Here is a 25,507-nt window from a genome sequence, read left to right on the forward strand (position 1 = left end):
CGAGCCCCGCGCGGAAGGACGGGAAGGTCTGCCCCCTGCAAACCTCGGCTCCGACTTCACAACCGCCCGCGGCATCACGGCACAGCTCCCAAAGAGCCCCGGATGGAAAAGCCCACCCGCACAGCCGAGACCACCCCAAACCCCCTGTATCTCCCTTCCCGGACCAAGGCCAAAATTCACTACGAAACCTAAACTCGTAACAATGAAGTTGTTGAACGTTTTAAGAAAACGAATTGCCTTTCCTGAGCTGCTTCTTCCCCACCCTGCATCACCACTGAGGCACTTGTTAAGTTGCCTTTTGAATAAATGAAACAAGAAAGGCAACAGGTAGAAACGCATTCCTAAGGTCTCTTCAGCTGAAGGCAGCTGTTGTATCTTTGCTTCTGTTTAACTGTTGTTGACTGTTGTCTGCATGTGGTGACCTCAGTCTCATTTGAGGTTTTGACATCTGTGTTTGTCCCTTTTGTGCTTCTCTTGCCTCCCTGCTGGAGTCCCTGCTGGAGCCGGCAGTGATTACTGTTGATGGGCACAGAGAAGCTCTGGGCTGCGCCTGCAGTTGTTTTTTTCCCCCACCTGTGTTCAAATGACTCTTGGTGAGCAGGCCTGGGGAGAAGTCTCCTCCCCACAGAGCTGGCCAGCCAGTCCACTGCAGAGCGGGTTGTGGCTGGTGTCCGGGCTCTGCAGGACATCCCCACCATGCGTGGCACTATCTCTGGCTTTCCAATATGGAAAGCAAATCTCAGAGTTAAGGTGGGGTAAACCCTTGCAGGCAGCAGTCACAGTGAGTAGTATGGGTGCGATGTCCCCGCTTGTTGGGTCAAGGCTCGGGTTTGCCTCCAGCTGAGTGGGCTCTGAGCTGTCACATGCCCAGTCTGTTTGGCCCAAACCAAAAGACGCCTTAAGAATTCTGCAGAGAGAAACGGTGTTAGGGTGCTTTGCATCACGTTCTGGTTCCTGATTCCATCCTCACTTTGTTTTGCTGTAGCTTCTTCTCAATGACGACTCACTGTTTATATATCTTGAAAACGGTAGGAGTGTTGGCAGACTTAACAGGGAATTTTACAGTTTGAATTTTCAGAGGAAATGCTCGGTCTGGGTGCACAGTCATCAGGGAGAAATAACTGGTGCTGGTTTGGGGCAGGTGAGGGAGCTTCTCCCCATCAGAAAGAGAGAAGCTTGCAGTGTTGAGCAGGGCTAAGAGCAGGCATTTTCAAGGCTGCAGTCTGGAATCAGTGTTAAAGGGAACTAAGTGACGACTAATTCCTCTTGCAGCTTCTCAGTAATCTGTAGTTCAGATAATAAAGAGCCAAACTCCAATCACGCTTTCACCCTACCAGGGTATTCCCACCAGGAGTCACGACATAACTGGTGCCTAAACGGATATTTGTGTCCTTTTCCTAGGCTTTCCCTGCACCAAGACCTGTCGCCTCACTAACACCTCGCGGGTGCCCGTGACGTTCAAGCTCCGCGTGTCGGACGATGGCACTCAGCCTGCTGTTAGCAGCTTTGATCAAATACTCAGCGACAGTGACCCCTCCTGGAGGGAGGGAATTCATTTTTCTGTGAAGCCACGGGAGTTTACAATGAATCCCAGCGAGAGGACCCTCCAATCCCAGGAACACCAGGACATCGAGGTATGGGAAGAGTCCGGCCATACACACTTCAGCAGCGGGTCTGAAGCTTCACGGGAGTGTGGGAGGGCTTTAGCTCTGATGCCAGCTCTGATCATCGTGTGAGCGAGGATCTGCACTGGCGTGGGGCCTCTGTGAGCTGGGTTACTCGGGACGTTCCTGAAGGAGCACTGATTTGTTTCCAAAATCACAAGCTGAGATCATGTACCATATGGTCAAGTACTGAAGGCATTTTGGTGTTTTTGAGAGCAATGTCTTCGATTGCAAGTGGGCAGAGGACGGACGAGGACCAAAGGTGGCCGTTAGAGAGATGTCCTTATATAAAGCAGTTTGCTTTTCTTCTTGGTCTCATTTCTCCTGTCCTGGGGAGTAGAATGATTTGTGTTCACTGCAGGGATCTCCAGTGAAGGCAAAAAACTCTGCAGCCATGAACTGCCCAGCACCTGCTGGCCCACGCTTTGCCTTCAGCTTCCCGCTGTAAAGCTGAACTCATTCTGTTCAAGTCAGGAGATTTCCTCTGCATTTATGTCATTGTAGTCAGATGAAAATTTGCCCCTTAATTTGAATACGGTGCTGCACAGAGCTTTAGTCTAATGTTTTCATTTAGCTGACCTATGCCCCGATAGCAAGGTGTGCTTAACAAATCTGGTATTTGCCAGACGGCTTCTGTTACTCTTAGAGACTGTGCTCTCCACATGGAGCGGCAGAAGAATTAAGGCAAAATCCTCCCTTTTCTTACCACAAAAACTGGAGGACATCACACGTGAGTCGTGAGCTTTTGTAAGGAAGAATTTACTGCTCTTCTCTTCCACCAGGTGACCCTGTGTTCCAACACTGTGACGGAATACAACCGGAAATTGCTGGTGGACCTGGAGTGGTTTGGCAAGGGAGTGGCATCACTGATCATCAAGGCCAGGTACCAGCACTTCCCTGGCCTCCCCCAGCACACTGCCTTGCACAGGGTGTGCTGGCTGCGGCTCCCAAGGAGACGTGTTGTTTAATGACCTCATGTTCTGCCCAGCTGGACATGAGAACAGCAGTGCTTGAAAAGCAGCCTGTGGTGAAAAGGAGCCCTGCTGACAGCCCAGCGTGGTCCTGGGTCGTTTTCTAAAGGGACCAGGAATGATATCATTTATTGACCTGGTGCTTGAGGTGAAGCAAATTTCCCAAGGGCCTCCTCGCCTTCTTCCTGCAAGAGGTGGAGTTGTGCTGGGTTGCAACCAGCCCGCGTTGGCTTGGGGCACACCAAGCAGTCTGCTGAGGGTCAGGGTCTGGTTCTGTTAACGAGGGCACGTGACAGTGGGGAAGTGGCTCACAGCAAGAGAGGTGAGGGCAGGATCTTCAGAGGGGAAATGAGTCCTTGATGTGGCAGGTCAGCTCTATTTTTTCCCCTTCTCTCTGCTTCCTGTTTTGAGCTTTGATGTTCTCAGGCTTAAAGCAAAAGTTGTTCTTGCTCCAGCAGAATTCCATCCTGCTGTGCTGCTCTAGGTGTCGGTTTAATGACAAGAGGGATGCAGTTCCCTGGTGCTGTTCCCACTCCCAGGCAGAGCCATCTCGTCAGTGCCTGGGCTGCCATGTTTGAAAAGCAAGTGCAATTGGGGACAGTCAGTGTTTGGACCTGTGGAGTGAAGGACCAGGGGAGTTGTAGGAACTGGGAGGGAGTGATCTCCCACTCTGTGGGGCAGGTGATGTCTCATGCCCTCCAAGGCTGGGGCAAACAGCTGAGTTCTCAGGCAGGGAAACAGCACCATGGGAGAGAAGGGAGTCATTTTTACTGAGACACTAGAGTCGTGTGTTCCTGGAGCCTTAATGAGCACTGATCCCTGTTGGGAAGGCTCCCCCAGAGCTCATGGATCACTGGGACTGTTACAGGAGTTCTTGCAAACCTTCTTGAGTAAAGGAGGGGCTGAGGCAGCTGTGGGACCAAGTGGTCTGCCTGGGGCACTTGGCAGCCTCTGGGTGCTGCCTCTCAGGTTTTGCCCCTCCTCGACAAGACATGTTTGAGTGGGAAGACTTTGCAGGCAATTTTTCACCATAGGGCTGTTAAATGTGTATTTGACAGTGACAAAGGTGTTGTGCTCCATTTCACAATCTTTGGGGGTCAACGTTCTCCATTCTCTCAGTATCTCTGATTCCCTTGGGGTCATCTCTTTGCCCAGATGTTTCGTTCCTGAGCTGCAAGTGTACCCCCAAAACCGCGGATTCCATGAGTGCGACCTGAAGGTGCCATTCGAGAGGAAGTTCTTCATTTGGAATAACACCCACCTTCCTGGCTGCTACGGGCTTATTCCCCAGGTTTGGCATCGCATCCACCTCCTCCTGTCAAATATTACTGTGGAGATTATTAGGGGGGAAAAGGGTTGGGATGAGACCTTGGTGGTTTCTATTCAGTCTTAAAGATCTGCTGAGAACAGGATCCTACCTGAATGTAAACTTTAGGATGCAGTTTAATCTCTTGAGGAAAGAGCTTACGTTCTAGTCTTCAGGGTATTTTCTTGTGGGAGATCTTTGAGGGTTGTGAAAAGCTGCTGCATCCACAGACACCAGTGCCTGTGCTGGCAGCCTCCTTGCAGAACCCCCTGAGAATGCTAAGCCTACAATTCTTGCACCTTGTTTGTGCCTTTTACCTTTGTCCTGGGGATTTTTAAAAATGTGTGTAAGTTGCTGTTGGGATGGATGTTAAGGAGTTTAAAGTTTCTTCAGAGGTCCCTCTGAAGCTGGATTTGATTCTGTCCCTTCTAGGAACCCGAGGAGGACTCTCCTGTGCTCTACTCCAGCCCCAGACCCTGTGGGATTGTCCAGCCTCGGAGCACTGCAGAGATTCCAGTTATGGCTGAAATCCAAACATTGGGCAAGCATTGCACCGATGTTTGTATCGGCGTGTTTGGGGACGCAAGAAACCCACTGGTGAGTGCAAGGGGAGGTGTGTGCCTTCGTGCAACTGGTCCTGGCAGGGTGCACAGTGTGCGGGGATTCTTCCGGGGAAAAGAGGCACAGGCTGCTGTGGAGAAGGACAGCAGGGACTGGTGGCATAAACAGCTCGTGCCTTATAGGTGGCAATGTCAGTGTCTGACCCAGAAGGTAGTTCATCTAAGCTGGAATTGAGGATCATTTTAATTACTCTTTAAAGTGCTATTAGCTTTGGAAACACCTTTTTTAAAATGTTACCTCTCAGCACAAAAGAGGATGTCAGAAGATTTCTGGGAACCTTGAGCTTTCTGTAGAAGAAAGGAAAGCTGGCATTTGAAGAGTAGTTGCAAGGATTTAAACTACATTCAAACATGGAAATGGTGATGCCAAATTCCCTGGATGGCACCAAACATCTGAACCTGGGCCATTGTGGCACTGCATGTAAACCAGTCAACAGGGAGGACAGGCAGTGCAGGCTGTGCCAGGGAGCCTGAAGTTTGACTAAACACTTGCTTTCAACTATCAGGCTGCTTACCTTAAAGAGAAGGGTTTCTCCCCACCAGAATAACCAGTTGTTTAACTGTCAGCCTGATCTTAACTAGAGATTTCTTGCAAAGCTTCTACCTTTGGACCAATAATTTGTAGTTTGAAAGTTTCTCTTTACTTAATCCTTTTCAATTTGGAGGTGAATACATAAGTTTGGTTTTTTTTCCCCCCAAAATCCCAGGATTTCAGCTGGAGAATGGTAGCTGTCCCTAAAGAAATAACTTGAGCTGGGTTGAGCTGTTTAAGCTTTTTTAGGTTTCCCTGTTCGGGTTTGATTTTTTTTTTTTTTTAATCTTTCTTGCCTGCTTTCTGTAACAGAGAACAGAACTACAGAGCCTTGGACGGCTGTCAGCAGTCTACATAAGTCCAAGGCTGATAGAGTTCGGCAGGATCCCAGTGCTAAGGCCTAATTCACAAGCTTTTGGCCTCTTCAACGAAGGTCTCGTCAATTTAGACTTCAGGCTAGAGATTGTAAGTATCTGTGGGGCCGTTTTCCAGGGAAATTGACTGGTTGACCTTACAAGCAGCCATGACTTGGTTTTTATATGCATCGGCCTGTGTGAGAGGAAGCGAGATACTCCAAGATTCCATCTGGGTGAGGCAAAAGGAACCTGGCTCTGGAGTGGTTTTAGCTGGGGCACTCCTCAGTGAAATCAGGTGCAGAGATGTTGGAGCAGAAATTCGTCTGGATTGTGTTGACAAGTTCTCCCATAATTTTATGGAAGGTCTTTAGCTGTGTGTGTCACGGTTTTTGAGCTCTGAGATCAAGAGAAACCTGTGGTCCTTTGCTCCTCGGAGAGCATGGGTTTCCCTGTGCTTTCCCTGTTCCATCTACATTTGCTTTGTGCCAAACTGCTGTTCATGGTAGAGAAGAGGGTGTGAGGTCTGTCCTCAGACTGCTGGTGGGGAGGCAATTTTCACACCTGCTGTGGGTCAGGCCAGTTGGGCTGTCCACACAAAGACATGTGTGGGGGTTGTGCACCCCCCCAGCCTGTGGTCTCTGTGCCTTTGAAGAGCATCTTTGGGGACCGGCTGCAGAGAATGGCTGTTTAATATGTGCAGGCTGCATAGGGCAGAGGAGCTGGGGCTGCTCCCCTGGCAGGGAGAGCAGGGCTGCTGCAGCCAGGAAGGGCTTGTAGGCTGGGCCTGGGGCTGGGTGGGATGTCTGCTGGAGGGGGAGATCTCTGAGGGGCTTGAGGTTTGCTCTTCTCCATGCTGGGTGTGTTGAACTTGGAACTGGTTAAAACCTGATCCTGTGGACTTGTTTGTGTCTGTGGATAAAGCATCAGGCCATGTGGGAAAGTCCAGCCACAGCCTCCTGAGCCAAGGAGGAGGGGCATGATTTTTCCTCTTGCTGCTTTTCCTGCTGTTTGGGGGATAAATGTAACCTTAAAGTGAGGGATTTTTCCAGGACAGCTTTCTCGAACTACACAATGAAATTCTGCCTTCCACCTCTTCAGGGAGCAATGCACCTTGGCTGGGTGGGCCTGGTGTGTAAAGGATGGGCTTCACGTGCTCGTTCCAGGGCTGGACCTGCAGAGCTGTGTCTGTACAGCTGTGCTGGTGCGGGGCCTTTCCTCCCTCCTTTGGGCAGCTTCCAGCTCTCTTGGCCAATCTGTGAAGACCATGAGAAACCAGAGGACACGAGTTCTTAGGAAGAGTGGGCCATGCCCACTGAGCACATGTCATCCAGTTTTCCCTCTGCTTCCTTCTTTCCTGCTCTGCTGTAACCATTCAGAGGTGACTTTTCCAAAGCAGAAGGCCCTGGGGCACCTCTCTACAGCGGATGATCAGTGGGAAGTGAGGGCCTCGGTCCTTTAGGGGACGTTGAAAAGCATTGAGGGCCTCTTGGGAAAGGATAGTTTGGTGTTGGGGTTTTGCTCAACTGGTTTTGCGGAGATATTCTTCAGGCTCTCAGCAGTGTCCTCCAGCTGTGTGGTTTCTGGAGTGGGATTTGAGCCGTCATGACTTCCTCTGGCCCTGAGCCTTTGTGAGAAGCCAGGAGAGAGAAAGCAGCTTTCCTTGGCACACACTCCAGAGAAGGACTGGGGAAGGAACACTCTCCTGAGGATAAGCGTCCCTTGGGTTGGGCAAAACTGGGTTAATTAGGTGAGAGTCTGTTAAAGGAGGGGAAAATACAGGTTGTGTAAGCTCTGCTGTTCCCCAGTACTGCAGCTTAAATTTAGGGAAATTAGGCCTTTAGGATTTTTATCCTCCCCTCTTTAGTCTTCTCCTTTTCTTACACCCCATAAGAGACCAGGGTGTATGGTTTCCATCCTAAATGCATGTTATGCTTGTCTTACAGGCTTATAAACCTCACTGCTATGTTATTGAACCCAGGGAAGGAGTGATCCCCGCCAGGGGTGAGGTTCCTGTGACTGTCACAGCAACCCTGGATGACACTGGGGTTTTTGCTGATGCTCTCCAGCTGTTCATTGGGAACAGACTTTGGACCACCTCCACCCTCCTGGCTTTTGGCACTGGCACCACAATTGTCATAGACAAACCATTTGCCCCGGAGCTCAACTTGGGATACCAATTCAGGTAGGAGATCTCCCACTCCCACCTCTCCTTCTGTCTCAACAAGGAGCAGTTTTGCTGTAGTCCTTCAGGCACGATCTTCTTCAGTGTTCAAAGACCCTGACTCCTTCCCTGAAGGCAGAGATACCTTTAGAGACATGTGATGGCCAGTTGAGCGTTGCTAGGTACCCTCAAAAACCACTGAAAGAGAAACCAGTTGCTCAATTGCCACTGAATTGCCTTCAGTTCTAACACATCTATGTCCTCACTTGGTCAAGTAATAGTCTCGCAGGCTCCCCCAGAACAAAAGGTTCCCAAAATGGCGCCTGGATGAGGCGGGCCCTCCGTGTGGCTGCGGGACCAAGGGAAGATGGCATCGCACCCTTCCCTTCCAAAATGGCACCTGCCAGGCAAGCAGGGGCCCTGGGAACAAAGAGACGGGAGGGTGACGACCCCCCTGGGAAGGCAGGAGCCCGCAGAGCAGTTCCAGAGGCAGATGGAAACTTGCTGGTTTGTGTGGGGCCTGCAGTGCCGCTGCCAACGCTTCCTCACGCTGCTCGTGGGCTCTGCTGCTGCCCTGCCTGCCCAGGACTGATGCTTGTGCGGGAGGCCAGAATGTTAGGGTGCCCTCTCAGGTGCATCACCTCTGGGTTTGACCGGCAGCCTCAGGATGGCTTAAAATATTAGCAAGGCAGCATGATCAGAGGTGTTTGAAAAGCAAAAATGTTTTCATTAAGGTGAAAATAAAAAACCGTGCCAAAAAAAAGAGAAGAAGCTATGCCAAGTGCAAGGAGGACCTTTGCACTTGCTACAACACCCCAAAAATGCCCTGAGGATCTTCCTCTATTCTCTTAAGTTTGTAACAATCAAGGCCGGATTCTTGGCATCCTGCCCAATAGAAATAGGAACAGGGCTTGAGGCACAGTCTCAAAGATCCAACAGGTGTCTCCGTCCTGGCACAAGGCCAAAAACGGTATCAAAATCTCTGGGTTTTACCTCATAAGTGAAACAAAGAATGAAACCCAAATCCTTCCCTTAAATGGAAGCCTCCTTGCCACTGTGGGGCTGCAAACCCTACCAGGTGAGGTACACTTCTACACAGGACCTTGCTCATTTTCCCATTGCCAGCGGAGTTTGCAAAGTTCACTTCAAAACAGTTTCTGATTGCGAAATGAAGTTTCTACAAATGACCACCAGTGCAAAACCAAAGCTTCTATGAACGAGAGAGCCCCTGCTCCCCTGGTTTCCTCTCCTAGAGCAGACAGGTGATTTCTAGCAGCTTGCTGGGATCGTCCAGAAACTTCCTTCGCGCTGGCTTTTAAAAATGCCTGCAATCATACCCCCGCACACAAGGGCCTCAGGTGCAGGATCTCAATGATTCAGTAACAGTTTTGGGTGCAGATTAATACAAAATACAGTAACAGTACGAATCACCCCAGAACACACATTTTGGCGGAAAACACCAGATCCTGTTAGCCTGGCCTGGAAAATGCTACATTACCATGAGAATCATATTCCTCTTTGCAATAACGACATCAGGAGGGCAGCTTATCAGACACTGTTCCCGGTCCACATTAAGAGCTGGAAATGAAGACGGTCTCCAAGCTATTCACAGCTCAGAATCCTCCGTGGGAGCAATCTGATGACCAGGACAACAGCTACTCCCATACTATTTTCCATTCTGGTTTCTCTTCTAGCCTCCTTCCCTGTGCTCGTCAGTTCAGACTAACAAATGGGGGCCACCACTTCCATCAGCTCTTCTGGAAGGTGGAATGTAACAGGCCAGCTGGGAAGGAGGGCCGGAGCACCTCAGCCCACAGTAGCCCCACGGCCAAACGTGATTCCCAGAGGCCCAAACGTACGGCCCCCGCGTTTCGGCTGGAGCCGCTGTCAATGGACCTGAAGCCAGGAGAGTCTGTGGACATGATGCTGCGAGGCTTCTCCCGCAAGGCGCAGGTGAGGTCCCCACCACGGGCCGAGCTGGGGAAGCATCAGATCCCCTCCCCTGGGCTCGTTCCACCGTCCCTTGACATTTGCCTGGGGAAATGAGCAGGGGCCTTCAAGAAACTGGTTTAAGACCACACGTTTCTGTGGCAGCACCACTTACTTTCCTTGCTGGTCACCATCAGACCAGCTACAGCTTTATTGTGATTCCACAGCCACCAAAACCTAGTGCTGATCCCGAAGTAGGGGTAGAAGGAAATACTGCTCTTTTGGGGCAGACAGCGTTGCATGCTTAGTCAGCAAAGAAGGACAGAGAAATAAGTTAGTAACACTTAGACTAGGAGCCCAAAAAGAAAGTGAATTAAACAAGTGCCAAGTGGTTTTTCTGGGGTAAGCACAGAGTAAACCAAAAGCCATGTGAAGGGGGGGAGTTTCTCACAAGTGCCTTTTGTGCTTAGTGGGGTGCAGTGCTACAGACAGTTGAGTGCAAAATAAATAAGCTGCATCACTGGAAGAAAAGCAGGCAGTGACCATAACTCTGTGGCAGGAATAGGGCGCGTGGTGGGTGGTGGGTGCTGAGCCAATGCTGGGCATTTGCTGGATGCCCTGCCACCACCCACTGGTGACAAGTGACTCTTGCATGCAGGTGGTGCAGAATTACGCCATCTGCGAAGCTGTCATTGGGACAGGCGGCTCGATGAAGAAGATAATAGAAGCAACCATTACCTGCGAGTTTATTGATCCCACTATAAATATATCAGCCAGACAATTCTCTTTCCGGGTGGAGAAGGTAAGTAAGTGTCTGGATTGCATCCTGGCATTGAACAGCATGGCTGAGGGCGGGGTGTGCTTGTGTAAAAGCCCCTCTTTACCCTTCCTGAGGCACTTTGTAAAGTGAGGGGAGATGCTTTTAGAGATGAGACTGGTATTTAACGTCCCCAAAGTAAAACTGCAGTTACAGCTGCACTGCCAAGGAGGATCGTGGCCACCTCCAGAGAAATGCCAGTTTCTCTGCTCACGGTAAAGGGAGGTTTCTGAGGATCCTTCAGGGCACGGTGATGTCTGTACACCGATGCTGTAGGAAAGCAGGGAAAAAATGGAGATTCCTGTGAATTCCTCAGGCTGACAAGGAAAAACCCAGCATCTCCTGTGTCTCTTTGCCTTCTCTGCTGTTGGCATGAATGCTGTATGGTATAGCTATATGGTATAGCTCTGTGCATTTCCCTAAGCCTCACCTGCTTCAAAGCACCCCCAGACACCCTGCAGCTGCAGTGATGATAACACTGAGGCAGAGCAGGTGCCCTTTAGTCTCGGGATCCCAACTCCAGCATCATGCTTCCCTCTCAGTAAGTTGTCTGAAAAAGAGAAGATGTTTCATGAGTTGCTTTCTGTAGTTTCAGGCCTCTCCTCTGGTTCCCAGGTTTCCACTCAAGTACAGAATCCCTGGAACAGGCAGTTCCGATGTAATTAGAAGCTTTTCAGCTCTCCCTGATTCTGCCTGGGTTCTGCTTGACGCCACACACGCAAACTGATTTATTGCATACTATGGCACCTATTTGATACCAGTACATGCAGAACTAGTTTCCCAAACTCCCTGGTTTCGCTAAACCATGCAGGAAGCCCAGCAGAATGCAGACAAGGAAGGAAGAGCCTAGGCTGATCATAGCTTTGAGACCACAGACACCTTGTCCCTGTTGCAGGGACTGCAGGACGCATCCTGCAGACAAGCTGCTTTATGAGCCAGTCAGGTTGTAAGAAATGGCTGTATGTGAGTGAAGATCATCTAGTGCTGCTCTGTGCAATAGAGAGACAAAACTGGAGACAAATGGTCTGGAATCACTTTCTGCTTTAGATCTTGTTCAAGCAGCTGCCTCCTCTCAGGGCCCCATTTCCTCATCTGTACCTGGGAGTGTTTCCCTGTCCCCCAGAGGGTGCTGTGGTTTCTAAACATGAAAAGCATCTGCTGTAAAGAAAAATCTCCTGGAAGTGTAGAAACAAATAAAAAGGGTAAATGGAAATGTGTGCACTTCTGGGACTGAAAACTGCGAGATGCAGCAGAAGCAGGTCTGTGACTAGCTGAGGTTGTTTTTCCTTGTCTCCTGTTTGTGTAGAAACCCAGTGATGTCCTGACTCTGCAGTACCAGCCTTTGGCTATAAAGAACACCTGCCGGCTGCCACTCGACCTTATGCTCTACTTGGAGCAGCCGTTTCAGGTCTGCAGTGAGGACCAGCAGCCACTCCCACATGGCCAGGTGAGCAGCCCCGGACTCCTGCAGTGGGGTTTGAAGAGGAGGGACGCGGTGATGCACTTCTGTTGGGACGTCCTTAAGTCAAGAAGTTTAATCTGTAGCGTCAGCAGTGGGATGGCCTGAAGTGCATCAGCAGAGCTGCTGAAGGAATCAAAAACTTATCTGAGTTGAGAAGATCCACCCTGGCTCTCAGGCACAAGGAGAAGGGAGCAGGCAACTAGGTCTGGGCAAGCCATGCCGTGAAGGTGTCTCCTGGAAAGCATCCCAGCTCTCCAGCAGCCACCCCTTGTATTGCTGCTGAGCACAGAAACGTGAGCCTGAGGGAATCCTGGACTCGAGTGTGGTGCCCGCAGTCAGACCCTTGCTGTAAAGAAATGAACGATGAACTGAGAAGCCCATGCTGGTGTCACACTTGGAGCATTTACTGGTTCATGCTGTCAGACCTTGGGATGTCATCCCACAGGTGACTAATTACTGTTCATCTGCTTGCAGCCTGTGACAGTGGACGTTGGGCAGACCTGTCACCTCTACATCGCATTTGACCCAGCTTATGGACGGGATTTTAATAGCTGGAAAACAATGAAGATCCTGAAGATAGAAATGGTCAGGGGCCATCCTTATGTGGAGCGTATCACCCTTTGCGGGGAAGCCCACTTCCCAAATCTCCAAATCCAGCCCAGCACCCTGGAATTTGGCTGCATCGTGGCTGGCACGAAACAGGAGCGTTCTCTGGAGATGACCAACTGCAGCCCACTTCCCGTCAAGTACCACTGGTCATTCCAGATGGACGACCATGTGAAGAAGTTGAGGTATGTGCACCTTTGCCCTGTCCTTGAAGCTCTTCTTCCTGGTGTCCTGTTAGTACTTTGCAAAGAACAAGGCTGTTTGCCTAGGAGCTGACAAACTGCTTCTGCCTTGTCCTTGTGCAAATAACACTGACCGGCTGCGGTCAGGCTGGATGCTCAGGGAATAGCTTTGCCACCAATTTGGTGCTCCTTGTGGTTTCCCCTGGGAAGGAAAGCTGGGACAAAGGCTGCTTTCTCAGACCTCCGTGGCCTGAGGCACTGTCCACCCTGCTGAAGGGCTCCTAGTCCCAGCTGCCACAGTGCTGCTGGAGGCCCTTTTGGCCCCCTTGCTTTGGGATGGGTCCTCTCTGCAGGAGCTGCTCTCTGCTCCTTGCCTTCCTCCCTTGCGCTGTGCTGGAGGACGCCCAGAAAGTCCCAACACCAGAGAAAGAGCTACTTAGCAACTGGGCTGATGCTGAACCTCTTGTTACCTTCCCTTTCCTTCTTTTCTGAGACAACTCCTTTAGTGCCAGGACAAATTCTTTCCCAGGGGTCAGCTTTCAGTGGACACCTTGGATTCCTCACGACCCTCTTTTTGTGACACTTGTTACTCACTTTGACTTTTCCCCACTGCAACATGTCCCTTATAGGTTCTGTACTGCTTGACAGCAGGACTTGTTCATCACATCTTCTCCTATCCCTGCCTCTCGCTCCACTACTTTAGAGTGAAAAACATTGTCTGGGCACCATGGTCCTGGGAAGTTGCCTCAAACCATTCATTAAAACTAAAGAGAGTGGAACAGATGATTAGGGATCTCTTGGGGGTTATGGTGAGAGAGCGCCTCATGCAGAAATGAAACCCAGCCTCAGATAACAAGCTACAAAGCTAAAGACAGTTTTTCTTTGGGGAGCAGGCACTGAATGCCTGTCTGGGAATGGAGCATCCAGGTTGTGTTTGACTGTGTGGGAAGCACTTGTATCTCAGCAGGGTGACAGGCAGGCACGGCACAACTTTGTCCCTCACGTGGCATTAGAAACACAAGCAGAGTTACCCTGAGCACCTGCTTCAATTTAAAATGGGGAATGTGACCTGAGTCACCTGGGAGTGCTGGAAAATGTCAGCCAACCTCCCCAACACTCTCAGGGAAACATTCCTGATAAATACCTGGTAAAGCCGCAGAGTTTCTGGCGTTGGGCGCTGGGGGGGCTGTGCCGGCTCATCACTGGCTGCGTCTGCCCCTTGGTGCCTCAAATCTCCCCTTTTTCTTGCCTTCCCTGTCTTTTCCTCTCCCACTGTGTTTTTTTGCATCCCCACGAGGTGTGAATCCGTGTCCTCTGTAGTTCCTCACTGCGAGCAGTTGCAGCTGCCTGCACCACTGCTACCTCAGTGTCAGCCCTGGGCCACCTTTAGATGGGACCTGCTCCAGCCTGGATTGGGAAGGGCTGGATCAAACCATTTCTCAGTTCAACGCACCAGCACCCACCCAGGGGCTGCATCCTGAGCAGGAGCTACTGGTGCAGGTGTCCTTTCCTCCCACTGCAGGTCCCTGTTCATAGTTATGTTCTTTTCCAGACATGAGCTTTGCCCACCTAAATTCCAACCCAAACCACCGACGATGGTGTCATTCCGTTTGGATAAGCCGGCAACTCAGTGGAGACGCTTCAAGATTAGAAAAGCGGAGGAGCCAGCCACAGCCCTGGAAGAATCACGGGATCTTGGCCAATCTTCAGGAGCAGAGGTAGATTTTCTTGTACACCTACTGCTTGCGTTACCTCCCTAGCTTGCCACCAACAAGTCCTGCTCGTGCTGACCTCCCTTTTTGCCGCCCTGCTGTCCTGTGCCCTGAGAGCGGGCTGGGCAGCAGGGCCGGTGGCTGGACATGGGGTGTGTGGGAGGGAGAAACAGGAGAGTTTTCCTTGGAGAAACCTGCTCAGATGCTGTGTTGAGTGTGGGTTTTTTGCCTTGTTTTCTTCACAATGTAAGATGAGGCTTTTGTCTGCATCATGATGATAAGACCTCCAGCTTCCTTCCCAGAGCAAGCTGTGATGAGTCCTGATCTCCATGTACCCTCTTCCCGACCCAGCCAGACGACCTCTTTCCAGATCTCTCTCTTCACCCAAGAGCTGGTATCGCAGTGGTGGCTCTGAAGCTGTCTTACAAAATGAGACTTAGCAAAGTGGCTGTCTCTTCCTCCTAGCATAGAAAATGGCTTGTTTTTCAGGTGCCACCACGTACTTGGGAGAAGTATTACGTCCCACCAGGGTTGGAGGGAGTCACCTTTTTCATGGACTTAGGGTACACTCCCCTCGAAACTGAGAAGGTAAGAAGGAATCTGTCTCACTCCCACTTTTCCAGTGTGGCAAGCAGGGCTGTAGCTCCCAGTCCCACTGGTGGCCATCAGCATTGCCCACAGCGGGGCCTCACATCCCTCCGGACCCATCGCAAAGTGCTGCTGAAGCAACTGGTTGTTAGAGAGGCTGTGCAGGACATGTTGTAGGGCTGCCCAAGGACGCTGTGCAGCACCTATGGAGGGCATTGCTCCCCTTGGACCTCATCAGGTGGTCCTTAGGAAATCTTTGCTGGAGCACGTTGAGAAAGCAGCATAGAAATCAGAGCGGGGCGGGGAAAACCTCAGGAGTCAGATGAACTGGGCTGGAATCCTTCCCTGAGCTCCAAGAGCTCTGGCTCTGAGTCGCTTCCTTTTCTAAAAGCAGTAAGAAATGCTTTTTAAGGGCAAGTTGTGCATCAGAGAGAATTTCTACTGCCAGGACACATCCCAGTTCACTTTAATGTAGTGTATTAATTAATGCATTGATCTGCGAGTATGGGAGAAGATTTTCCCCATGGTCCCTCCACTGGTCACTGGCATGGATACAAGATGAGATTAGGATGATTCTGGCTGTATTTGAGGAACAGCCCCCTCTGGCTACAGCTGCACTTTGCTCCAAGAAGCTCTTCTGCATCCATTTCCATGCTCAACACCTCAGTCTCTCCTGTCCTCCATCCAGGTTTTCAGTATCCTGCCGGTGTCGGGTGTGCTGCAGCCAGGAGAGACACAGCAGGCCTCCTTCACCTTCTTTGGCCTTCTCGACACCATCGCTCGTGTCACGGCGCTGTGCCACGTGGAGGGAGGCCCCACCTACAAGGTGAAGCTGACCGGGGAGGCCTCACGTGTCAGCTACTTGCTGAGCTCCCGGGAGATTGACTGCGGCTTACAGGTACCCCACATGTCCCCTGGCACAGCTCCCTGCCCTGCAACCACGGCCAGCGGGTTCCTGCCCGCCTCAGTCCAGGCCTCCCTCCCCTTCCCAGCCCCTTTGTTGGCCTGCGGCTTGGAAGTACAACCTTTGAGGGACAAATCTGGCATCCAAGCTGGCTTCAAATGGTCCTCTCCAAGCCTCCCCAAAATGTTGAGAAAGGTACCCTGAGAAACACTGCCTCCTGGGGCAGGCAGGGTCCCAGTGGGGATGCTCTGAGGGGCATGTCCCTGAGACATCCCTCTGCTGATCCATTCCCAAAGCCTGACCTCCAAGGAGATGCTCTTGTATAAAGCTCTTGCTTAACCCACACAATAATCAGGGGAAGAATTTGGGCTTCCAGTCACTACAGTTGCAGAGACTGTCCCAGAAGAATCCCCACTTCACTCTCTTTCAGTTGAAAGCCCACAGATATTTTCAGCTGCTGGCCCTGTCTGTGTTGCCCTGTGTGACTTCCTTGTTGCATGTTTGTTGCTTGCCAATACTTGCGTGCAGGTGCCTTTTCTTCTGGAATGCCTGTCTTAGAAATGCACTGACTTTTAGATACAATTCAATGGGGACAAAGTCATCGAAGCAAAAGAAAACTGTTCATTAGTAACAATTCAGCTGAGCCGGGTGTGTCTCCCTCCCCGAGAGCTGGGAGCCCAGCACACACACCCCTTTCACCAAAACGGCTTCTTTTATCCCTTTTTTACCCGGCCAGGGTGGTCCCTGTCCTCCTTCCCATTGGATGGTACTCGGGAACTTCCATTCTCTCTGACCGCCAACTCTTCTGTCCCCTCCCCTCTCATCCTACTGCCTTTTAGTCAGGTCTTCAACCCTGCCCCTCTCCCAGCTCACAGCAACACCCAACAACACGACCTGAACAAATCCAAATAATCCAAACAACAACACGCAAGAACCAACAACTTCCTTTCTTTAACCTCCTAACTCTTGGATTCATCTCACGCACCTCAGTGCCACCTCCTTTGTTTCTCCTGGCAGCTGGTGGCCCCTGAGAGCACAGAGGGCCTGTGTCCCCTGGTTCATTTATTACTGGCCCTCACGTGGTCGTCACCACATGTCTGTGTGCTGCCAGAGCTCCCTGGTCCTGTGCAGGTGCCCTGTGCCTGGGGCTTGCCCAGCTTCCCAAGGGCCCGTATCTCCTCCCTGGTCCCTGCTCCCAGGTCTGCTTTCAACCCCGGGAGAGAGGAAGGAAATTCCCAGCCGCAGGCCTGGGTCTGTAACTTCCTGCTCCTGTGCTTTCTCTCCAGATGTTTAATGAAATTCATCACGCCACGGTCACCCTGGAGAACACCTGCAATATGGAATTCAGCTGGGTGCTAAACCCTAGCACTGCAGACCAGGATCTGCCTGGTGTGTTTCTGGTCAAGCCCACCGCAGTAAGTAGCACAAGTGACTCACCCCAGCCCTGTGTCGGGTGGCCCAGGAGAGCGTTAAAGGGAAAAAAGAGGGGGCGGGGGGGGAAAGGGACAAAAAAGTCAGAGGGGAATACCCCAAACCCAGCCATGAGAGAGAGAAGGGTGTGAGCGATTTCTGCTGGGGGCAGAGAAGGTCAGACAAGTGCTGTCCTGATAGACTCCCCCACGGCCTTGGCTGGCGGGTGGCTCTGCTGTCTCACGGCAGACACCGGCGGAAGGCACAAGTGTGTTGGTCACTGTCCCGTCCCGCTGTAAGGGGAGCAGAGGAGAATTCTTTTTGATAGATTTCTCGGGCGAAAATAAGGCACAAACGCAGCAAATATTACATCTGGAAATTGGTAAAGAAAGGGTACGGCCCCGACCAGAAGGGGACAGAAAAGAGAGCAGAGAGAGACAATGGGAAACAGAGGGAGTAACAGAAGCCAGGGACAGAGCGGTACCGCTGGAAGCCTGGGGCGCTGTGTCGGCGTCCTGCTCGGCGGCTGGAGCAGGAGCCCGTGTGCGGCCAGCGCCCCGAGCGTGCTGCCGCGGCGGGCTGGGCGCGCTCCGCGCCCGCGGCAGGCGCGGCGGTCCCGCGGGCTGCGGCGTCCGGGCTCCGCAGCTGCGGCTGGGCACGGCCGGCGCGGCGGCTGCTCCCGCGGGGCAACGGCGGAGCGCTGCGGGGCCGTGGCCGGCGGGGAAGCGGCGACAGCGGGGTAGGCAGGCGGGGAAGGAGCGGCTCTGCAGGGAGCCGGGCCCTCCAGGTGCTCCCGGCACGACCACAACCAAAAATGGCGGGGGGAAACCGGCAGCGTTAACTGCTTTTGTGCGCCGAGATTCCTCCCGTAATTCAGCCCTTTTGGGAAGACTTAGTCAGACGGGCAAAGTTTGCCCGGGCTTCGCGGTCTGCCCTCCCCCAAGGGAGAAGTCGCTTGCAGCCCCCCCGAGACGGGGCCTGCCTGCATCTTCTCCTTGCAACCTCCTCCACGCCTGGAGTGTGTTAAGGCTCCCAACGCGACTGCAGCCCCTGTAGTAATTTTTCACCCCGTGTCAGAAAATGGATTTATAACATACGGTGAGGCACAAATAAAACTGGAATTGGTTCCCCACTGCGGCGGTGCGTGTCCTCCCACGGCCGGCTAGCCCCGACACGCCTCCACACGATCTATAGAAATGTGGGGTCTTGGCTGCCGACCTGCCCTGCCACGTTGGGAATGCGGAGGAAGAAAGACGGGACTCTCAAGAGGCCTGACTGCAAATTGGGTTTATTGGTAGGAAGGAGGGAGCCCTCAGCCTGCGACCGGTGCTTCAGGGAGACCCTGAATCTCAGGAGGGAGAGGGTTTTATACAGTGGCTGGAAACTCAGGGTGGCTACACGTGCAACCAGTGGGGTATAACTGGGGAGTGTCTACTGACGTAACAAGCATTAACATTAAATACCAATGATCCGAAGGAAGGAGGGGAAAGCTTCCAATCCAGCCAGTCGCCAGAGATCTCCCTTCGAAGCTTCTGGACCCGGGGGACAGGCCCTGGGTGACTGGCACGGTGGGAGGGTTTCCCGACGAATGGTGGACAGGTAACCAAGGCGGGAAAGGTGAACCAAACAGGGGTTGTATGTGGGGCAGGCTGAGGGAGAAGCTTACAATTTGTAACAAAAAGGACCTAAAAATACAACGGCACTGAACCAGGGTACAAAGAACAACTATCTTACATTAAAACTCATGATAAAAACCACACCACCGCACCTCACAGTCACTCTGGGGACCCCGACGGCTGAGATGTCAGGCTGCTGGCACTGGAGCGTTTCTGAGGGTCGCCTTACCCAGGCTGTGTGATCACACAGGACATTGTCCTTTGCCCTGCCTCCCCACTGCCAGGGCTAAGAACCACTTACATAGCCCTTCAGTAGGCGTGCTGGTCCCTGCCTCCTGCAGCTTTGTGCTGTGCAGAGGCTTTGTGGGGCAGTGAGGGGGCCGGGGAGCAGCGGGGCTGGAGGAGCGATGAGAAAAATTTGCAGCGTCATCCCACCATTTGTCCAGGCTTCTCAGTCCTGCCTGGGTGTCTTTGAGCCGAAGCAGCACTCCTGCCTTTGTCCCTCCTTGCAGTGGGAGGAGGGAGCCGATTGGCTTTCCCATTTCTTCATGCCTGTCCTACAAGGGATGGGAGGAGCTGCTGGCCCTGCTGAGTGCGGGGACTTCTTTTCCATAGCAAAAAAAGCCTTTTCTTGTTGAGGCGGGCTCTTGCTGGCAGAGGGCGAACCCCATGAGCAGCAGAGCTGTGCTCACATCACATCAGGCTGTGCTGGGGCTGCAGGCAGATGAGCTCTTGGGAGGACACACTGCACCCCCGGGTCAGTGGCTCGATCTTTTGGGCACAAGGAAGGTAGGAGGTGTGAGAAGCAAAGCCCACTCATCAGTTAAAATTTCAAGAAAATTTAGTGTGAGACAATAGGAGACAAAGTCAATAAAGCAGAAGGAACAGCACTGCCTGCTAAGCAGAAGGAACAGCACTGCCTGCTTAGCCACATTAGCTGCAGCCAGAGGCACACACCAGTCAACACAACACCCCTTGTATAGCCGGGGTATTGCATTAGCCCAGTGCGTATTTACAAGCAGTTCTTTATATTCCAACGTTTTAACAGAGTTCCTTCTCCGTCCGGCCTTTTTGGAGCATATGCGGTTGTCCTAGTCCTGGTCCTTTGTTACTTTTTGACACATTCAACAGGCTTCAATTCCTTCGTTGGCTAAATGTTAATATTACAACAATTCTTCACCAGCATTGGTATCACAAAAAAAGAATTGAATTAAAAGAACTCTAAACTTTAGCAAAACTTCTTTTACAAAAGTCAACATTATAAAACATATAGTGTTTACTCTAACAGTTGCAAAAGCCAACACTGTAATGTATTTATCATGATGGTGGTGTGGTTTGATGGCTTCTTCTAGATGAGAACCTGTCTTCTCAGCCTGTCTGTCCCCTGAACCATTCCCCATCAAACTCTGATGCATTCCCTCTCTCTTCTGTCCCTGCAGGGCTCCATTGCACCAGGCGAGACGCAAGAGCTGAATTTTTCTTACGTGCCAGGATTACCAGGAGCTTTCAGCAGGACTTACCACCTCAAAGTGGGTGACCTGGAGCCAGAAAGTATCCGTCTGAAAGGAGAAGCATCCTTTCCCATGTTTAGTGTGAACCTGCCCTGGAACATCAAAGGTGGGTACTGCCTGTCTGCCTCCAGGAGGGGCCCCTCTGGTTTTGTTCCCTACCATATGCCCACGGGGCAGCTCGTGCCCACCTCCAGCAAGCCTGGAGGGTTGCAGGACTCCCAGAGCAACTCAAGCTCTCTGGTTGCTTCATGAGTCTTGAGCAAGGATCCCATGTGGGCTCTGTCCCAGGAACCATCCTGCAGAGCTTGCCAGCACATCTGGCAGGGTTCTGAAGGGTGATGGCTAGACTGAAAGGCTTGGGAAAGCTCTAAGAGAGGCTGGCAGGGCTTCTGGCAGGCTTGGATTTGTGTGACATTGCAGGGGATGAGATGCTCCTCTGTGGGGAGGAAGATGGGTGAGGATGCAGAGAGGAGCAGCAGCATCCACTTTCCATAGAGGGCTTGAGGGATTTCTTTCTGGAAGGAACCAGTGTTGGGAGGCAGGGACTTCCCAGCTTTAATGGGATTGGCACTTTGCTCACACTTCTCTTTGTGGATGTTTTCTTCCTTCAGGAAATGAAAAGTATGAGGAGCCATTGGAACGGCATGTAAAACAGCAGCAACAACAAAGTCAAAGGAAAGAATCAGTTGTTGTGACGAAGACTCAGAGCCCGAAGACTAAGACCTCGAAGTCTCAGCCCCCAGTGACTCCGACCTCAAAGACTCAGACCTCGAAGACTCGGAATCCGAAGACTGAGAACCAGAAGCCCGGCTTGCTTGGCTCTGGCGATACAGTAAGAACAGCTGCAGCCCAGTTTGGCACATGCCACCCTCTCTGTGTCACCTGAGCCCCTTGCAGCCCACAGCAGCTTCCTGGTGCCCTGATGGCATTTGGGACCTCCCTGCCCACTTTACAGCCATGTGTCACCTCAGCATTGCCCCTAGGGCTGCCACTCTGGTCATGGTCTCTTCTGGTGTTGCACCAGCTTCCTGGCTACCCCAGGGAGAGATCCTGAAGGCCATGCTCAAGGGATGGAGTTGATGGCGCTTTGAAGGAGATGCAGGTCATTTCTGGGGAGTTTGCTGGTCCCAACCCAAGCCCTGTCAGATTTACAGACCTGTACAGTAGGTGCCTGACTGTGCCCTGGGACTGTGCTGGCCGTGCTCATCTCCACGAGGCACCAGCTTCCAAGCTGTGCCTTTCAAGACACAAGGCTTCCAAGGCTTTCCCGGTTCCCTTTCAAGACAGCTTTTGTCCAAGCTGCCTTGGTACTGGCTGGGGGCAAGCAAGGATCTGGAGCTCTGGAAGGTTCCTGGCTTGTCTGTCTGCCCGGCCAGATCAGCTTTGCCAACAGTGGCTGGGCAGGCAAAGATGTGGGAGTGACTTCCCTGGAGATGAGGTCCTGGCTAAGAGCAGGAGGTGTCACGGACACTGAGCAGCCAGACAGGAGGACCCCACAGCCCCTCTCAACAGCAGCAGGGTGGGATCCTTTCTCAGGTGCAAGCTGGGCCTTGGGAAGGACCTTTGCTAAGCAGCCACTGTCTTCCCTTTTCTCAGACAGACACCCAGGCGCAGATAAAGATGGCAGAGAAGGCTGGTTTGGAGGTGCAGCAAAAGCTCTCATCCCATCTCCCGAAGAGCGGGTTTCCTGACAAGGAGCTGCTCCAGAGTCTTATCAAGTGAGTAAGGATTCCCATCCCCATCTTCAGGTGCCCCGTGGGGAACATCCAGCAATGTCTCCTTCTCCTGAGAGCTCCTTGTGTCTGCACAGCTGGGGAATAGCCGGGGACTTCAGAAAGGGTCTGGTCCCGGTGGCTGACAGGCTACATCTGAGCAGAGGAGTGTCCTCCCTTCCCCAGCACCACGCTGAGCTTTGGACTGCTCGGCCCCCCACAGGTGTGGGGTTCTGTCCCTGCAGCTGAGGGGACCCAGCACAGACCTTCAAGCCCTTCCAGGCCACATAACTTCTGTCCCTGCTGACTAGCTCTAAAAGAGACAACTCCCAGCTGATGTCTTGGTTCCAGCTAACAGAGCACACGAGACGAACGGAGAAGGGAACTGCACATGTCAGCAAACACTTTAAAATGCAGACTCAGATGGCTCGAATCCTGGTGGGGTGGCAGGGCTTATCTAGGTTCCTTGGTCTGTTCCCTTTGCGCCATCATGATGCAGCACAAGCACAGGAGGCTTCCATTCAGGAGGAAGATGCTCTGCAGAACAGATCATGTGATCTGGTTGCAGAACAATGAAGATTTCCGGTGCGGGCAAATCTTTCTTCTAGGCCCTGAGGCAATTTCAGGCTCAGGCTGTACACGAGGCTAAGCAGTTTCATTGAGACCAGTGGAGGCCCAGTGTACTCACCTCTACTGGCTTTTCATGGCAGAGGAGCTGCGACCAGTGTCCATTTTAAACTAATTTTAGTTTCAGCTACCATGGGTAGCTGATAAAACCTAGGACCTGCACTCCTCCTGATTTCCCAAAGTCATTGCCAGGTGATCAGGCCTCGGGTTTCGTATGCTTGAGCTGAGTTTTTACAGCAATGAATACAGAATTATCCCCTTTATTTGTGTCTTCCATCCACTGAAGCTGTAGCCAGGCTGTGGTTTAAGGACTGTCCTTACTCCTTCTTCCAGCATTGAGCCGCTTGAGTATGTCCTGGACCTGGGGTCTGTATTTAAGGGCTGCACTGAGAGACGCACTCTGGAGATCACCAACCCTGGGGAGATGCTTTTGTCCTTCCGGATGGATGTGTCTGTCCTGCAGGACACAGGTAAGCAGTGCTGGAGACACTTCCTGTGGGCTTGAAGAAGGTGTCTCAGACAGATTAGCTTAAACCACTGAACTTGGGGAGGTTTTTGAGCTTTTTCTTCTCAGTGGCCCTGCTGGGAGCTTCAGAGTCTCAATTCTCCTGGCCAGCCATGCCCAGGGACCTGGCCTGCCTGTGACTGCCCTAACGCTTCAGTGCAGGGGCCAGATGGGCTCATCAGCCCGGTCACCTCTCAGCATCTTCTGCCCTTGGCTCCCACCAGCATGAAGTTTCTTTGGGCACTCTGTGGGCTTGTTTTGTGAACCAGTGGGGTCTGCTGTGTTTTGGAAGTGCTTTGTTTGGAGTTCACGCTGTCACCGCACCTGTGTTAAGCCTTTATTGAGGAAACAGCCTGTCGGATCCTCTGGTGGATGAAAAGAGGCTTCCAAAAGTGGCCTTGAGGCAAGGCTGTGCTTCCATCACACGGAGGCTCGCTGTGTCTGAGGGCTGTTCACCGGTGCCCTCTTTTACGTTTTTGTCCAGGTCACCGCACGGCAGGGGCGTTTTCCCAGACCTCTCAGCCAGGACACCTGTAGGGCCTTAAACATGCTTGTGACACATTTCATGTTTCTTGTGTATCTCAGCTGCTTTGTTTTCATCTGTTCAAGGTTTCAGTGTGGACCTGGACCAAATGGAGAACCTGCCTCCCAGGCACACCGTGACATTTGAAGTGTGCTTTGAAAGTGCTTGCCGCCCACAGGGTGACGTGGATGTGCTGCTGCCCATCAAGGTACCACAGCTCTTGGGGCAGGCAGCAGGCTGGGCACCGCAGCAGCTGTCACCTGCACCCTCCACTGAATTCTCTGTCCTTCTCCAGGTAGAAAAAGGCCCCAGGTCTCACATCCGCCTCCATGCCACTGTCGTTGAACTGTCACTCAGACTTTCAAAGAACACTCTGAAGTTCTCGGATACCCTCGTTGGGCAGTGCCAGACTGAGACAGTCCGGCTCTACAACTGGTTCCATGTCCCCTGCACTTGGTTTATTACTGGCATCCAGCCTGTAATGGAGGTAAAGCACGGGCAACACTGAACACGTAACTTCTTGGTTGGGTTTTCTTTGTGTCTCTTGCCCTTTCTACTCCTGTGGCTGCCTGAGCACTTGGGTCTACAGCGTGTTTGAGGAAGCTTCTGAGGGTCAGATCAAGGCTGGTTTGCCTGGACCTGTTCCATTAGCTGATGCTTTGCTTTTCTAGCACCTTCACCCATTCGCCCTCCTCTGAGGACTCTAGTTCCCTCTCTGCCTGCCCTGTCTACAGGTTTTCCCTCCAGCTCTAGGCTATGGGGGCCACGCTTGTTTTGGCTGTGGGTGCTCTCAGCACCGTATCAGTGTCTCAGAGCACTGCAGGAACTGAGGCTCTGTCCTCGCAGACCCAGGAGACCTGACAGGATTTGTTTCTGTGCCCAGAGCAATCAACGCAAACGCAGGACACCAGCCCTACCTCAGAAGAAGCAGGCACTGGAGGATGAGCCCTGTCCCTTTGAAGTGATGCCCTGCAAAGGAACCCTTGATGCAGGAAGCTGGCAGGACTTGAAAATCCGGTTTACACCGAAGGAGGAGGTGAGATTGGCAGGTGTCAGCCCAGGAGGCCGAAAGGAGGGCCTGGTGCCGAGAGTGTGCTCTGAGCTCTGCCTTGGCAGGGAGCTTTCTGCAAGCCCCGTACTCAGCTACTCAGCGTGGCTCAGTTCACCCCACAGAGCATTGCCGTGAGATGTGCTTTGAAATGCCCACAGGGAGCTTGCACAGAGAGCATCGGGGCTCTGTGGATGCCTCTCGGCACACGGGAGGGATGCGCCCAACTCCCCTCAGCCTCCCCCTTGCCCGGCTGTATTTGCAGCTGCGACACTCGGTGCAGAGCAGCTGCACACCGGCAGAGGATAATCCTGGAATGGTCAGTCTAGGCTCATCCTGCTGCAGAACTGACAGACAAAACAGCCACCAGACACCTTCCTGGGCACAGCAGGACAGTCACCTGTAGTGCTGTGCTTCCAGCAGTCCCTGGGGCTCTGGCCTGCCTGCACATTCCCATGCAGCTGGGGATTCAACTTAAAGGATGGAGCGTTCCCAAAAGTAGTTTGCCTGTGGCCGCTGGGTCTTGGAAACTGACGGCCTGTACCGGTATGGACACAAGTGCTTCTGTGCCTGCAGGCAGTCCCAGGGATCTTTTAATTGCTCCAGAGACATAACCATCTTGTGTCTGGCTTTGACCAGAGCCAGACACTGAGCAGAGAAGATGATCCTTATTTCTAGCCGGTGAGAGCTCATTTGCCTCTCTCCTGGAGCTGGCGTTTGCCTGATGCAGCAGTGCCAGGACTGT

The 25,507-nt window shown here is 52.3% G+C and overlaps 1 protein-coding gene across 1 annotated transcript in view; it reads left to right on the forward strand.

Moving 5' to 3' along the window:
• LOC136296094 (hydrocephalus-inducing protein homolog) overlaps positions 1-25,507 on the forward strand; it is a 73,194-nt gene that overhangs the window by 22,799 nt on the left and 24,888 nt on the right. The window contains 21 exon segments of the mRNA XM_066194916.1: positions 1,402-1,634; positions 2,447-2,547; positions 3,791-3,926; positions 4,374-4,538; positions 5,406-5,558; positions 7,393-7,631; positions 9,305-9,563; positions 10,198-10,341; positions 11,663-11,803; positions 12,293-12,609; positions 14,159-14,324; positions 14,808-14,906; positions 15,595-15,804; positions 17,097-17,225; positions 20,276-20,453; positions 20,959-21,179; positions 21,944-22,065; positions 23,020-23,156; positions 23,801-23,922; positions 24,010-24,201; positions 24,598-24,750. Coding sequence (XP_066051013.1) covers positions 1,402-1,634; positions 2,447-2,547; positions 3,791-3,926; positions 4,374-4,538; positions 5,406-5,558; positions 7,393-7,631; positions 9,305-9,563; positions 10,198-10,341; positions 11,663-11,803; positions 12,293-12,609; positions 14,159-14,324; positions 14,808-14,906; positions 15,595-15,804; positions 17,097-17,225; positions 20,276-20,453; positions 20,959-21,179; positions 21,944-22,065; positions 23,020-23,156; positions 23,801-23,922; positions 24,010-24,201; positions 24,598-24,750 — 3,617 coding nt within the window.

Source organism: Chamaea fasciata, unplaced genomic scaffold (genome assembly GCF_029207755.1).
Source record: "Chamaea fasciata isolate MVZ Bird 193981 ecotype frontalis unplaced genomic scaffold, bChaFas1.0.hap1 SCAF_12, whole genome shotgun sequence".
In the NCBI taxonomy this organism is placed as follows: domain Eukaryota; kingdom Metazoa; phylum Chordata; class Aves; order Passeriformes; family Sylviidae; genus Chamaea; species Chamaea fasciata.